General features: G+C 40.4%; 1 protein-coding gene across 14 annotated transcripts in view; it reads left to right on the top strand.

Annotated features, from left to right (window-relative positions):
• Positions 1–15,621, top strand: part of ENOX1 (ecto-NOX disulfide-thiol exchanger 1) — a 545,438-nt gene that overhangs the window by 330,607 nt on the left and 199,210 nt on the right. For all 14 annotated transcript variants that reach the window (XM_039251548.1, XM_039251538.1, XM_039251540.1 and 11 more), the window contains 2 exons: positions 9,054–9,197; positions 10,060–10,197. In XM_039251548.1, coding sequence (XP_039107479.1) covers positions 9,185–9,197; positions 10,060–10,197 — 151 coding nt within the window. In that variant the 5' untranslated portion in view covers positions 9,054–9,184. The remainder of the gene's footprint in view (positions 1–9,053; positions 9,198–10,059; positions 10,198–15,621) is intronic.

The raw sequence follows: 15,621 nt of genomic DNA, 5'->3' as shown, positions 1-15,621 counted from the left end.
GCATACAGTAAGCATTTAATAAAGATCTGCTGAGTGATTGTGTCCCCGGGCGATAGAAGTAACCCTTTACCCCAGACTTCTCTGTCTTTAGAGTCAGTCAAACCACGGAAGGGTTCCTAGTCTGGCTCTTTGTACGGGAAAACCTCAGTTCCCCAAATCTATAGCAACATAGGGCCAGGCTAAAACAAACTAAACCTTGGGGTCCTGCCATTCATTAGCTATGCAGCCTTGGGTAAATGACCCAACGCCTTAACTTTCTGAACCTTTTCATCTTTTTAGAAAGTTACTAATAACATCTATCTCAGAGGTTGTTGTTGATATTTCATAAGATCAAAGATGTGGGACTGTTACCTAATAAGCTATTTTCCCAGTGGGTGCCTCTGGGGGAAGGGCTGAGGGAATGACATTCTCCCTTGACTTTACAGACTTTGCTTTTTGAACTCATTACAAGTATTAGTGCTCGTAATCATACCTTGAAAATAAAAGTGTCCTTATAGGAATATTTATTTCCATCACCCTGACCTATTTGGTGTTTACTCTCAGATGGAAAAGCACTGTCACTGCATCCCATCACTGCACATTGCCCCACCGGAAAGAAAGGCCAAGTGCGCTGGCCGGTAGAATGGCAGCAAGTTTGGGGAGTGTATCTGAATGAAGACGGTGTCTCCTGTAAGGAGGAGTTTTGTATTCAGAGATGGTACTGTGAGAAGTCTGGAAAGGATGCTGCGCTTAGTTTTATGTTGATTATGTGTCTCTCTGTTACGTCTGCTTTGTTTGTAGGTTATTAGTAAAACTCTTTGTGTTGGAGAAATGTGACAGGTTGATATGTTGGATAAGTACGTGTACACATGTCTACTTGATTACGCAAGTAATAAAATCATTACTTTGATTGCATTCATGGTCAAGGCCTGGTGAATGTTTGGAGTTGGCAGGCCAGCGCCACTTTCAAATGCCCTCACATCCACTGCACTGTTTTACCACCACTGGGTGCTGGTCATTTTCTTAGTCATTGTTTTACAATAAACATTATCCCATAATAAACCATAACATTTAGAACTGCATAAGAATAAGAACATCAGAGGGCTTGAAGAGCAGAATATCTTTTTCATTAAGGCTAGAAAGGAAAAAAAAATGTGATAGTGCTAGTGGGGATTCATTTAAAATATTTGTTTAGGTTGGGTTTAAGCCATCTTGCTGTGAAAATAATAAACCACGGTAGCAATCGCAATATTCTGTAATTCCCACAAAGCACATTCCGCATAATTTCTTTTTTATAAATAATAAAACCATAAATAAATATGATGACTTAAAGCTAACATGAAATTGCATTCAGTACCATGGGCCAGATGTTTTTCTCTCATATCTTTTTTTTTTTAGGGTCAATTTCTTTCCCTCCTCTACCTTCCCTTAAATAATTTGTAAGTCATCGGTGAATAACTTAACTGGGGTAGCATTTAAAGAGAAAATTTCGCTTTATTTATCTCACACATAGTAGGCAGGAAGGAGACAACATCTCTGTAGAGCCATTTACAACTTTTGCAGACTCGAAGGGCCTCTGCTTGGCTTTGCTTTGGAGGCCTCGCCCCACGTTGCACTTAACATACAAAATGCACTTGATATATCTGACAGCCAGTATAATTTTGTCTATAGGACTTTTGGACAGGATTTCTAAGATTCAGCTTTTGAAGTTATTTGCCTACAAGTTACTCCTCTCATTTAAACCCAGCTCTGATTTCTGCATACTTGTGCAGTCTCAGGAGTTTTTCACAACACGAGAAAGCCCCACTTCCAAGTGATCTTCCACTTTAATGATGTCTGTGTGACTATTAAATTTGGTAATTAGAGAAGTTGTCATAATACAACATTTCTAGGTGTTTCATCAAGTAAATACTTGGTTTTGATAATGCATGTTTCACTGTATGTTGACACAAAACATTTTCAGCTCTCCAACATTATTATAGACTCTCTGCCTTTGGTGCCTAATTGATAACACAGCCACAGTTACAAAACCAGGCTGCTCTCCCGGGGCAGATGAGTTGTTGATCTGGAAGAATGGAATAGGAGAAAAGATTCTATTTGAGGATCTTAGTCCTCCAAATGCCATCCCCTTGTACGGAAGGATTTCTGTATGACATTCTTAAGAGGCACATATCTCCTCCTACTGACAGGGAGAAGGGGTGTTCATGGGAGAAGGTAGAGTGGAGCGTAGCACATTTATACCCTTGTATGGAAATCTGTAACCAAGATAGAGAGCAGGGATGGAGTTACAGCTGTGGCAGCAGCATTTTTCAGTGAGTTTCAGCCTCATTTTCAGTGCCAGAACCTTCCCCTTGGCATTTATCCCACCCCCCCACCCCCCACCGTTGGGGCAGGAGCCTTCATGGAGTTTTCTGTATCACAGAAGCCTCGCTGAGATCACTGTGTGCAACCAGTCCTTACCTCCAAGGATGGGCCTGACCTCCAAAAGTGGTTAGAACATAAAACCTTCACCATGAAAGAACTAAGACAGTCTTTCTGTTAGATTCTGAGTCACAAGCGTCCCTAGAGGCTAGAACCATCTTTCTGTGCACCCCTGAACCCCTCATCTTAGGAACCTGAATATCTTCAGGCCCTGAAGGCCATCCTCTTTCTGAGCACCTCCATTTGAATCTTGGTGAACATTGCTAATGGTACTCAAGGTTTGACCCATTTCCCCAGAATGTTCCCTGCTCAGCCTAGAACTTTCCAGTTGGATATCTTACTGCACATTCATTTGCCCCAGGACCCCTCCTTCAACTAGCCCACCATCATGAGGTAACCATACCATCTATGACTCCCCGTGGAGTGAAAAGGACTCTCCCTAGGAACCCAAGGTCCCCACCATCCTGCTCACTGCCTTCAGACCATAAACAATGGCTGCGTGTGGTCATTTAGAGAAACAGAAAACAAGGACTCTGGTCCAGAGAAACCCAGTGGAGGCGGGCTGTCCTGCTGAGTCTGTAATACCTGGAACGATCATGACTGCAGGGTGATACTTCATCCATTGTGTTGCAAAGGCATCATTAAGAGCACATTAGTTTAAAGAGTAACTAACATGTTGTTTGTGACCTCACCAGGAGAAATGTTAAACAGATGAGCAACTGGCTCAGGCTGGTCAGGATTTGATCTGGGTTTTATTGCAGGTAGATTTCCATAGATTAAAGAGCTCTAATCAGGCGTGTTTTTTTGGAAAACAGATCATTCATTTACCAGAGTTTGCAGCCATTTAAGGATCAGTTATTCACTCACTACAATTAAAACGTTCCACTTTGTAGCTTAATATGTTTTTCATGGTTGGGTCAAGGTGTAAAATGAGTACATAATGAAGAAACTGAGTACAAAGCAGCACAAATTGTAGAGCGATACTATCTGCTTTCTCTTATATAAGACGATAATAATGTTTACAGAAATTGCTTTCTGTGTATATGTGTGGCCAAAAAGACCAGCATGTGACCTACACTAGACATGCATTAAACATTGTTCTTTGATCATTGGCAGTGTCCATGGTTTATAGAACTCACACTTTTTTTTTAATGTTTTTTTTTTTTTTTTTATTTCTAGGAGAGAGAGAGAGAGAGACAGCGTGAGCAGGGGAGGGTCAGAGAGAGAGGGAGTCACAGACTGAAACAGGCTCCAGGCTCTGAGCTGGCAGTCAGCACAGAGCCTGACGCGGGGCTCGAACCCACGAACCGTGAGATCATGACCTAAGCAAAAGTCGGACGCTTAACCGACTAAGCCACCCAGGCGCCCCTATAGAACTCACACTTTTGAGGGATGTATCTTCGGAGCCCGAAAGTCTGTTTCAGAGGTGTTTTCCCTTTCCAAAAAGGACACTTTCCCTGGGTCTCTCCAGTGTTCTTTCTCTGCAGCCCACAGCTTTGCCATCTCAATTGAAGCTTCTGTGTAGTTATAGCATTGTGTTTACTTTGTCCGTCCAGTAGGACTGTTTGAATGGGAACTTGAGGATAGAGAGTGCAAACAGAAAACAAACTTGTCAGGTGAGGGAAAACATGAATTCTTTGATGTGTCCTTATTTACTTTCATAAACTTGTCTGAGACTTACTTGATTGGCAGTTATGCCTCAGTATCCCTGTTCAGGGGAGAGAAGAGTCCCTTTCCCAGGGCCACACATGGTTGCAGAAGCAGGGTTCAAGAGCAAAGCTCCAAGCTCTTATTTTCCCCACAAGGGCTCAGTCAAAGGGTGAATGTGTGAGCTGTTAAGGCTGAAACAGTTTCCTGCCAGTAACATTTTAGGGAATTCCACATCTGGGGGAGGTTGGAATTAAGGAACTCTAGGGTTGGAACCTTGACATTCTATGAACCTGGGTGCGGTTGGCCTAAATCCTCACGGACTTAGAAAAAGCTTTGCTTAAAGTGAGACTCTTCTCGTTTTAATGGATCCAGACTTATGTTTATGGATGAGATTGCTTCCTTTAATAATTCACTCACCAGCAGAGTCAGCAATGATAACTTTCCCTATGCTAGGTGTATTTTGGAAGGTAGAAAACAACATATGACAATATATCATGTATGTGGTTGATGGATATCCATCAATGGGAGGTATGAGTTGATCCATTACATGTTTCATAAATAGCCTTCAGGTATAATATCGCCCTTCTCAGTAAATCTGAAATAATCTAAGTGTGGAAACTCCTGAATTTTAAAACTTGCATATACACAGACTTTGAAATTACATACTATCATAGCAGCATCTGTTCCTATTTCCTTTTCTGTTTTTAATGGAAAAAAAAATACTTTATCCCTAAGGTCTCAAGCTTTCTCTTTTATTATTTTGTTCAATTTTAGAATATAAAATGTACTATTTTTTTAAAGCATCGATTTCCTGAAAACAAAATAATTTTACCTCTGTCATCTCTCTACACTTACACATGTCATGCCAAACAGTATTTTACTTTGTGTCAGAGGACTTTCTTTATCTACCTCTCGTGCCCATGCTGGTTGAGTTGTCTCTAGCAAATTTGGTAATTTTGTTTGATTTCATGATTTCAGTGGAAAACCTTTTCTTTCATTCATATTCTCTGTCTCTGCCACTGACTGGCTGGCTGGATGGCTGGCCAGCTCTCTTTCTCAACACTGAGTTTTTGAACACAGACAATATCATGGGTAAAACCTTATCATCCATTCAGTAACCATTTCCTCCCTGAGATGGGAGAATGATGATTTGTAGTTTAAAACTGGCTGCTAGACAGAACGGAAGAATGGAAGATGTAAGCACAGACCCGTAACGACATTCTATGTTTGAGAAATGGCCAGATCTGCTTTTTTATTTTCCCTCTGCAGTCTGTGCCAAATGGAAATTTTTCCTTTCTTCCAATGATTTCACTTCTTTTGCATATACATACATATGTGCCTTTATTACACTAACACACTGCTTAATGGGTCTGGAGATGCTGTTATTTATAGATTTCAGCTCATTCAAAGAACAGCTGCGAGAAGTCTCACAAAAGGGGAGCATCCCAGTAACCTGATTATGACCCATTGGTTGCCAGGGAGGTGTGGGAGCTTAGATCTTGGAGAATGACTTGTAAAGTGCACCAAAAGCTTATCTGGAAGGATCTAACATTTTTAAAAATTGTCTTTCTTTGACACTTTAAATTTGTCTGTGTTCTAGTTTCCAAAAGCAATTTCCCCATTCGCGTTCTTTAGTTTTCAAACCTCCAGCCTTTGGAATTGGACCCTGGAACTGAAGTTTATTCCTTTGTTCCTTTATCATTTCCTTCTTCTGGTACTAAAAGCTGTAAATTTGAACTGCTAATTTCATAATTAGTCATCAATTTCTTGAAAGCTTTCATAGTTGCATAGACAGAAGAATAACCGAGAGAAGAAAATTCATACATCTTTTAATTCATATTATATTAATTTATAAAGGATTTGTGGAAAATAAAGAAATATTTTGGTACAATTTAGGTGTGCCATAGAAAACTAGGGCAATGCTTACTTTTAGAAATATCAAGTGTTACTCACTGTTTTAGAATTAATTACATAATTATTCAGTAGAACACTAAGATCCCAGGGTACCTTAATAGAAACACTACACTTCCAAATAAAATAATAACAATTATCACCTACTATATTCCAAGTGCTTTATTAGCTATAATTTTTTAACTCCCCACATCTCTGTGTGTAAATAAACACCATTAACAGTATCAATCTTTTTGATAGCTAGAAATAAGAAAACTAAGGCAGAGAAATTGATTTGAATGATAAATTAGGCATTATGGCCTTGAGTCATCTAAAGAGGCAGGTATTCAATAGAACGATAGATGTTAGTAGAGTATAAAAATTACTCTTGCAACTATTCATAAATTACTAGGTAGTAATTAATTTAAAATATCATCTTCCTTCCAAGCATCAAGGAAATTTACATTTTTTTGGAAAAATTGCCTGGCTTTCTTGAGACCCTTGGAAATGCCCAAGAGGTGATACAACTTATTTTGAGTCACCATTCTAGGTATGTGGTAGCTACATGAAGTATGACATTGAAACCATTGGTTGGTAGATTAAAGACATGTAATAAATTAAATGTCACAGAGTCTCATTAGGGGATAAATTCAGGTTTACAACCTACATCTTGCCAAAAAAAGCAATGACTTTTTTTGTTCGTTCGTTATTTATGACACAGTAGCAATTCATTACTGTTCTCAATGGAACAGCATTAGTTTAGGATGGGCATGAAAGTGTGGGTGGGCACTGTGGGCCCCCCAGACATTTGCTGCCCCTTTGTAACACTACAATCATGAGGAGAAAACTACCTTTGGAATAGACAGTTATAGAGCCATGGAAAGCTAACAGCCTCCCTAAATTACTATCGCAAAAAGACCAGGTGAAACATGGCTGGTCAGATACCAGTTGTGAAGCCTACAAAGTAAAGGGATGTTCTCTGATGTAATGTTCCAGAACTGTAGACTCATTGGACAGAAAGTTGTGATTAATGCCCATTTTGGGAGAACCCTACCTGAAGGAAACAAGCCAACTAAGCTTCATTTAGGGAGATAAGTAAGACAAATGGTGACCTTGCAATGATCTGAAACAACTCTACTCCATGGCCATTCAAGCAGAAGAATGAACAGTCTAGCTGGACTCTGCTGTGGTGATCTGCACTGGTTGGAGGTAAAGAGAGGAAAGTGCTGTGAGGTTTCATCGGAGAAGTATAGCTGGTATGTGGGTAGCCAAAGGGCAGACATTTAGGTCTCGTATGTATTTATGTTACTGAGTTCACTTTCTGTGGTGAGAATCATTGTCTGACGGCATTCATTGCCTAAGATAATTGATTCACCATAGGTAAACAAGGTCTTAGTTCATTTGGGTAGTAGAGGGTTTTTGGTTTTTGTTTTTGTTTTTTTTTTTTCATTTTTTAATGTTTATTTTTGAGAGAAAAACAGAACATGAGTGGGGGAGGAGCAGAGCGAGAGGGAGACACAGAACCTGAAGCAGGCTCCAGGCTCTGAGCTGTCAGCACAGAGCCCCACATGAGGCTCAGACCCATGAATTGCAAGATCATGACTTGAGATAAAGTCAGATGCTTAAACCGACTGACTGAGCCACCCAGGCGCACCATGGGTAGATGAGTTTCATTGCAAGGTATAAAGCATTTGTCCTGAGTGCAGTTTGCTCCCAAAGTTGGAATCATTTTCTTTTGAATGATGATGTGTCTTCTTCTGAACAAGCTATTGGAAAATATTCCCCACTCTCTCATGTGCCCCTCCAGTCAAGGGCTAGGTGTTTGTGGAGACTATGGAAATAATTTGCTCATGACCCACCTATTTCTTTAAATACAGAAATCTGAGCTTCCATTTGAACTAAACTTCTACTCAACAGGCAATGAGTTTTCTTTGACAGTACAGTGTCCAAAGGGATTACTGATTCTTGCACCTAAGCATCAAAGAAATAAAAGAGCATACCATAAAAGAGCCAAACTTTGCACTAGACACACACACAAACAGACCATCACATCTAATTCTAAAATATCCATTAGCAAAAACATGGGTTAGAAAAATGTCTAAGTTTATACCGAAATAAAAAGAAATAATTAAATTGTGGTATGTTTTGCCTTTCAGTTTTGAACCGCCGAATGTGCACTTAAAATGCATATGTATGAAAAACACTATCTATGTATGAATGCTGCGTTTTTGCATTTTTAAGGATGGAGAGAAGGTATTTTATAAATAGTGTGCTATAGAGAGACTCCTTTGCAGCTTTATTTAATGTTATGTTATTTGTTTTTACAGAAGAATACTTTAGAAAGTTTAATAAAAATATGTGCAGATAGATGTGTGTATGTTTACATTTGTGTGTGTGTGTGTGTGTGTGTGCATGCGTGCATGTATGCTGTGAGGCTAGGGAAAATTCAGACCAAACAAACTGTGTCCTGTTCAATTTATCTTCATAGAAATAAACAACTGTGTCTCATTGCTGCCCCAACATCCTCTCCATCTTCTTTTATGAGCAGCACGCCATTCTTTCCCTCTGCCTCTCCTGACTATTGTAATCTGGGTGCACTCCTTTACCAGCCTCACGGCGAATAGCTTCTTGCTTTTCTCCTCCTCTTCCTTATTTTTTCCCCCTCTGAATACATTTCACAGACGACCGTCTTCCAAAATAACAACATCAATTAATTTTTTAACTTAAAGAAAATCATATTTAGCCCTGAGTCTGCCCTCTCCATTGATGTGTAGTGAGGGGAAGAGGCTGTGCAGGGGCTGATAAGCCCCATCTGTGAAGTCTCTTCAGTTAGGAGGCAAGGCAGGCCCTAGCCGCTTGCACACGGGGCTGCTTATTCAGGCAGTGCGGCTCTAGGTGAGGTGACAGCTGACCCGCCTGGCGCACAGAGGGCAAACCTAGTCAGGAGCTGGCTGCCGGGGCTCAGGAATCAGCCTCCCGCTCTGAGCCTCGGTCTCTGACTGGACGTTGTCCTTTGTTGTTCACTGGTGTTTGCCCAGACAACAGTGTTCTCCTTGAAGACACCCTCAGCTAACTGTCGTGATCTCTCACTACACTCCTCTTCCCTTTTGCAGAATCCGATGACCTCCGTGGGGACCCTGCACTCAGCCATCAGAGCGCACCTGCCCCCCAGGATGCTCATAGTTCAATCGTAGATGCAGGTGGTGTGGAAGGCATCAGCCGGTGTCCCCAGCAGCTTCCTCAGATGATGGCTGCAGGTAAATGTCGCCGGCCAGCACAGGACACAAACAAGGCGTTTGAGTTCCTAATGGAAGAGCTTATCCAGCCATGAAAGTAGGCATTGACCCAGGATCCTGGAATCCTTAAAGAAATCGGGCTGCGGAACTTAGCATATGTCAAAAAACATTAAGTCAGATTTCACTTCTTTTGCTGAGGTGTTTTTTTTTTTTCTAGCTCTGTGCTATTTGTGTTTAATGGTATTTATTTGCTTATTTGGTTTTGATGAAATTCTGAACTTATAAGAAATATTTTGGAAGAGTCATGTTAGGCAGACACTTGCATTTCCCTAATGGAATGATATGAAAACCTTAGAAAGGAAAGAATATGTTACAAGGTAACACTGATAAATTCAGTTAGGACCAATTTGGCTACTTGCTGACTATTTTTCAAGATTCTATTAAATAGCTAGAAGGTGTTCCTGCTCCAGAATTCTACTCAGAACCAGATGATGCCATTTGATTTTAGTCTACTGAACCAATTGACTTTTTTTTTTTTTTTTTTAAACCAAAAGAGTAGTCCTGTTCTGCCTTTCCCCCCTGGAACTTAACTAATGTTGTTCCACTAAGAGAAAGAAGCAGTTCTTCAATTTTTCCAGGAGTGCTTCCTTAATGGCATGCTGTATATAATACAAACTACATGTCATTAAGTTTCCTCCCAGAATGTATTTGGAAACTCTTTATGTTTACGTCTGGAGAAAACATTGCTGTAGATTACAGTGCTTTATTTTCGTGTGGTTTGGGAATGTGCTAAATGAAGTCTCACATCTCTAGCAATGTGATCTCCTTTAAAGCAAACACTCTTGCCTGTTGACTGGAAGTCATCGTTTGTTTTTCCCTGCAGCAGCCGATGGTTTGGGGAGTATAGCGATAGACACAACCCAGCTCAACATGTCCGTGACAGATCCCACAGCCTGGGCCACCGCCATGAATAACTTGGGCATGGTTCCCGTGGGGTTGCCTGGACAGCAGCTTGTGTCTGGTAAGCTTGGGTTTAAAGGTACTTTGCATCAGTGCCAGAGGGTGTTGGTGACAGGTGTCCGGTAATCTACCCACACGCAAGTCTCGAGCAGAGTCAACATGGGGCATGTTTACGACTGGGGCATGTCTGGCAGGTTGTGCTTGAGATTCTTTTCCTCATCACCTTGCTCTCCTGCCTAACAGCTATTCTCAGAAAAAGCCATGTGTAGCATATATCATCTGTAGTGTTGCAATATCAGTTTCATATTTTAAATCGTGAAATAGAAAAACTAACATTTGCTTTATAATTTGCAAAACTCTTTCACATATATTATGCCATTCGATTCTGCATCCGTCTTTTTGAGACAGGTAGATGCTGTTTGTTTGTCTGTTTGTTTGTTTACTTACTAACGTTCCCATTTCAAAGACGGGGAAACAGAGGACCAGCATTTAGGTGGCTTTTCCAGCACTTGAAGTGGCAGAACTAGAAATTCAACTCAACTGACACTATAGTCCACATTTTCCCCATCACTCTTTGGAATAATAATACAATGCATTCAATAGGGACAATGTCTAGAAATGTCCCAAAGTAGAAGGCCATTTAAAAGAATTGGGGCGCCCGGGTGGCGTAGTTGGTTAAGCGTCCGACTTTCGCTCGGGTCATGATCTCGCGGTTCGTGGGTTCGAGCCCCGCGTCGGGCTCTGTGCTGGCTGCCAGCTCAGAGCCTGGAGCCTGTTTCAGTCTGTGACTCCCTCTCTCTCTGACCCTCCCCTGCTCACGCTGTGTCTCTCTCTCTCTCCTAGAAATAAATAAAACATTAAAAAAAAAAAGTGTGGCTTTCATTATTGTGCAAAGTGTAANATGATCTCGCGGTTCGTGGGTTCGAGCCCCGCGTCGGGCTCTGTGCTGGCTGCCAGCTCAGAGCCTGGAGCCTGTTTCAGTCTGTGACTCCCTCTCTCTCTGACCCTCCCCTGCTCACGCTGTCTCTCTCTCTCTCTCCTAGAAATAAATAAAACATTTAAAAATAAATAAATAAAAGAATTCATCATTTAATACATCTTTATTGAGGATTTTCCCTGTGCTCTGGAATAAGTACTTCAGGGAAGAGAGTAAATATACACATATGTAAGTGTTTTTGAGGACCATGTCTCCCTAAATTGCAAAGCACAGCAACAAAAAACAGCAATTAGAATAACGTAGAATCAGTTGTGAAGTGGTAGTCCCGGCTAATAATGTAGGAATTTCCAGAAGGATGAATCACTGGGGCTCTAAGAGGAGATAGTCTCAGGATAGTAGGATTCGAGCTGTCTGGAAAGATACATAAAACTTGCAGTATCCACTCACCCACTCACTCATTCATTCAACAAATATTTATTGAGTTACCATCCTGGTGTGGGGGTTCTAGCTATAAATAAAACAGGCATGGTCCCTGCCCTTCCAGAATTTGCAATAGAGAGGTGACAGTCAGTTATTACATTATGGCCATTGTTATGTCAGAGGAATAATTCACTTTTGCCCACCAAGTCAGATGAGGGCAGGTGGTATGCACCAAGTAGAAAGCAATAGCCTTTGGAGAAGTAGTTTCTACACCCACAGACCTGTGTATTTTGTGCTGAACTGACCAAGCATTTGTTTGTTTTTGTTGTTGTTTTCACTGTTTTTCAATAGTAGCCAATAAAAAAAAAATAGTGGCCATGGATAGGAAATTCTTAACTAGTTACAGTAAGTTTTATGTGCGTGTACCTGTACATACATATACGTACATGGACACATACATATATGTAAACATATACGTGTGGTTTATTTTTTAATATAACAAGAAAGAACAGGAGAGAAGACCAGAAACAGCGACAAGTGGGAGACAGAAAAAAGAAAGCCAAATACTGAGTTACAAAAACAGTTTTCTTAGGATTTTTATAAAATTCTCCAAAGTATGAAATTCACATTGAGTTGAGGATTAGTCTGGTGCATGCTGTGTACATATGTGCATAAGTGACATTTTCTGTGGTCTGAACATGTGTTTACCCAGACGCCTTTTCCCTAAAGCTTACCCAGGCACATACCTCCATCTACTAACTTGAGAGTAAAGATTTGTATTTTTTCCATGCAAATTTTCCCAACCACCTAATTGAAGGACTTATCTAGCAGAAATTGCTCTTGTCTCCACCTCCCATTTGTCTGAGAAAATGTTGTGTAACTTCCAGAGTAAGCCGCAACCTCAATAATTCATTATTTTTTCTTATGATTTTGAGTCTTCTGACGTTTTAACCATGACCAATTTATGATTTTCCCAGCAACTTACCATGAAAAGAATTACAGCCCCTGCTCGTTATAGAAGATTTACCGTATCTGCCCTGAATTACATTCTCTGTCTCCTGTACTAGCCAGACTGCTTACGCTGTTTTCGAGTCTTTCGGGGTCTTCCTGGGTGTCCCTTCATCATGTCTGCATTCCTCCAGGTGAACTGCACTTGGCTTTGTTCCTCGGGGCTCCCCACTGACCCCGTTTGTTGACACCTCAGGGTCGAGTTCTGTTTTGATTCACTTAGTCCATCTGTTATTTTCTTCCAGTCTTTTTTCCATGCAAGTATTTTGATCACACTTTTTCCATGCAAGTAGTTTTATTAACACCTTATCCTAAATTATTTTTCCATTTTGTTGTTTTATAGGGAACTATATTGGAATAAATCTCCAAGTTACTTAACCAGTCTAGTGTTTACATTTAGGCTGTTTCCATTGTTTCGCTCCTACGGGGCAAGTTTGTTTGGAGAACTTAATCTCTTCAAGCACGTAGAGAAGTATTTTACCTTTTCTGCAAAATGATGATTATGTCTAGTTCATGGGACTGTTGCACGATTTTAATTTGATAGCTTACATGTATTAACTACAGAGTATCTACGTGTAGAAAGCATTCATTAAATATTAACTCTTCCTTTTTGCTCATTTTTTTAAAACAGATAATATTATATGAACCATTTCCATGCATAGAGCTTTTCAGCAATTAGGATTATGGTCCTTGGATAGACTCCTATGTGGAAAACTAGGAGATCACAAGAAATGAACATTTTAAAGTTTCTTGTTAAATGCTGGGAAATTAATTTCCAAAATATGTGTATGTATTCAATATTTATTTACTAATTTGATATGTAAAGATGGCATACTATGATTCTGCCCTAAATTCTTTTATAACCACCCTTTGTAAATTATTTACCTCCTCTCCTGTTAGTATTTCCTTTTTAGTAAATAGATTGATTTCATACGATATCCATTTATCACACAGAGCTCTTGGTGGAGGTTTTCGGGAGTCTTTTTTGGTTTATATTTGGTTATTAATTATTAAGCATTTTAATCTTTGGAATGCATATTTCCTAAAAACACTTATCTACTCCATTTTTTGCCTCTCAAATATGTTTCTTTAAATATGTTTAACTTTTCCTTTATGAGTTCTTTATTCCATTTCTAAATATGGAAAGGCTTGTCCCACAGTAGAAGTTGATATGTATTCCCAGTTTTCTGTGCCTCCATTGCCTTACTTTTATCTTTTTTACCTTTTTATCTTTTTTATCTTTTTTCAAATGTTCCCTTCTTGGGGCGCCTGGGTGGCTTAGTCGGTTAAGCGTCTGACTTTCGCTTAGGTCGTGATCTCGCCGTTCGTGGGTTCGAGCCCTGCGTCAGGCTCTGTGCTGACTGCCAGCTCAGAGCCTGGGGCCTATTTCGGAGTCTGTGTCTCCCTCTCTCTCTGACCCTCCCCTGCTCACACCGTCTCTCTCTCTCCTAGAAATAAATAAAAATATAAAAAAAATGTTCCCTTCTTATGCATATTTTAGTCCATTTTTGAAGTACCTGTTCTGTACTACTGATCTATCTTTATTCCAGCACCACATTGTCTCAGTTCTTCTAGCTCCGTGGAGTATTTATATGACATCTCTTATGCTCTTTTTACTGAACCTCAGGGGTAGTGCTGTTTGTTCCCTTCAAGGCATTCCCAGACGGCTGCTTCTTGCTCGGATCACGTGTGGCCGCCTCTGGAATTCTTCAGTGTGCCTGTGGAATGTGAGAGGCAGTCTTTACTGTCTCAGAAGGGGCTTAAAGATTATTTAGTGTAGCCTTCCTTCTAAGAAATCTCCTCTAAAATGTCTCTGACAGGATTATGGAGAGGCTGGATTTTACAAGCACTTGGCCTTCTCCCAAAGTTTCTGATATTTCTAAGTGACCAATGACTCTTCCCGTGTTCATTAAAACTGAATTGACACCCAATCCCATTCTCTACCAGTACTTCTGTTTATTGAGAGATTAAAATTATCAGCAAAGAAAGGAATACGTTTTTCACATCTTCTGATTTAATCAAAAAGATTGCCTAAGAAATCAGAGCACCTACCACCGTCACACTGCACCTTTCTGATGGGTAATTGTGGCTTCCACAGTTAACACCTCTTCTGTTTTCCTCCCCTCTACTGTCACCCTCGTGTTCCCTCCATGATTTCAGCCCCATGCTAATGAACTTCCCTGCTTACCTTCTCCTTGTCATGTGCTGCTTAAGATCGTTACATTGAACTGGTTTCTTTTATCTAAAATATACCATTATGTTGTTTTACTCCAGCCTTAAATCCCATACGCCAATGTCTTGGTTTATCCATAGCATAGTATTTATCTCCTTATATTATCGTTTCATGTTTATTTTATTTCTCGTGCTTAGTTTTATGGAATTTTTAATTTTGTGCATTTCAGTACTTTGTGTGCATTGCTATAGATCCAGGTTTTCTAAACTGATCTGTTAGAACACCAGTGCCCTGCAGTTGTTAGGAAAAGTGGGTGTCATATAAGTATTTATGTGGCCTGACAGCCAGGGCAAACTCTGGGTTTAAAATACATAGATTGTGGCTCAGTCAGTTAAGCGTCAGACTTCAGCTCAGTTCATGATCTCATGGTTTGTGGGTTCGAGCCCTGTGTCAGGCTGAGTGCTGACAACTTGGAGCCTGGAGCATTCTTTGGATTTTGTGTCTCCCTCTCTCTCTCTCTCTTTGCCCCTCCCCCACTCGCATTCTCTCTCTCTCTCTCTCTCTCTCTCTCTCTCTCACTCTGTCTCTCTCTCAAAAAAATGAATAAACATTTTTAAAAAGTGAAAACAGGTAGGTTGTAGGGTGCCTGGGTAGCTCAGTCATTTGCGTGTTAGACTCTTGGTTTTGGCTCAGGTCATGATCTCACAGTCCCTGAGTTCAAGTCCCACGTTGGGCTCTGAGCAGGCCATGCAGAGCCTGCTTGGGATTCTCTCTCTTTGCCCCTTCCCCTGTCTCTGCTCCTTCCCCTCTTTCTCTCTCAAAATAAATAAACTTTTAAAAAATAAAATAAAACAGGTAGTTCCTTTGTTTGTGACTTTCCTCAAAGTCTTTCCTATGCTAATATCCAATGTATAGTTTTGAAAAGTAGTTTCTAGTATGTAGGCTTC

This window comes from Hyaena hyaena, unplaced genomic scaffold, assembly GCF_003009895.1.
Source record: "Hyaena hyaena isolate Hyena2069 unplaced genomic scaffold, ASM300989v1 scaffold_394, whole genome shotgun sequence".
Lineage (NCBI taxonomy): Eukaryota > Metazoa > Chordata > Mammalia > Carnivora > Hyaenidae > Hyaena > Hyaena hyaena.
The sequence above is the reverse complement of the archived record's forward strand: the minus strand, read 5'-3'. Positions and strand labels throughout refer to the sequence as shown.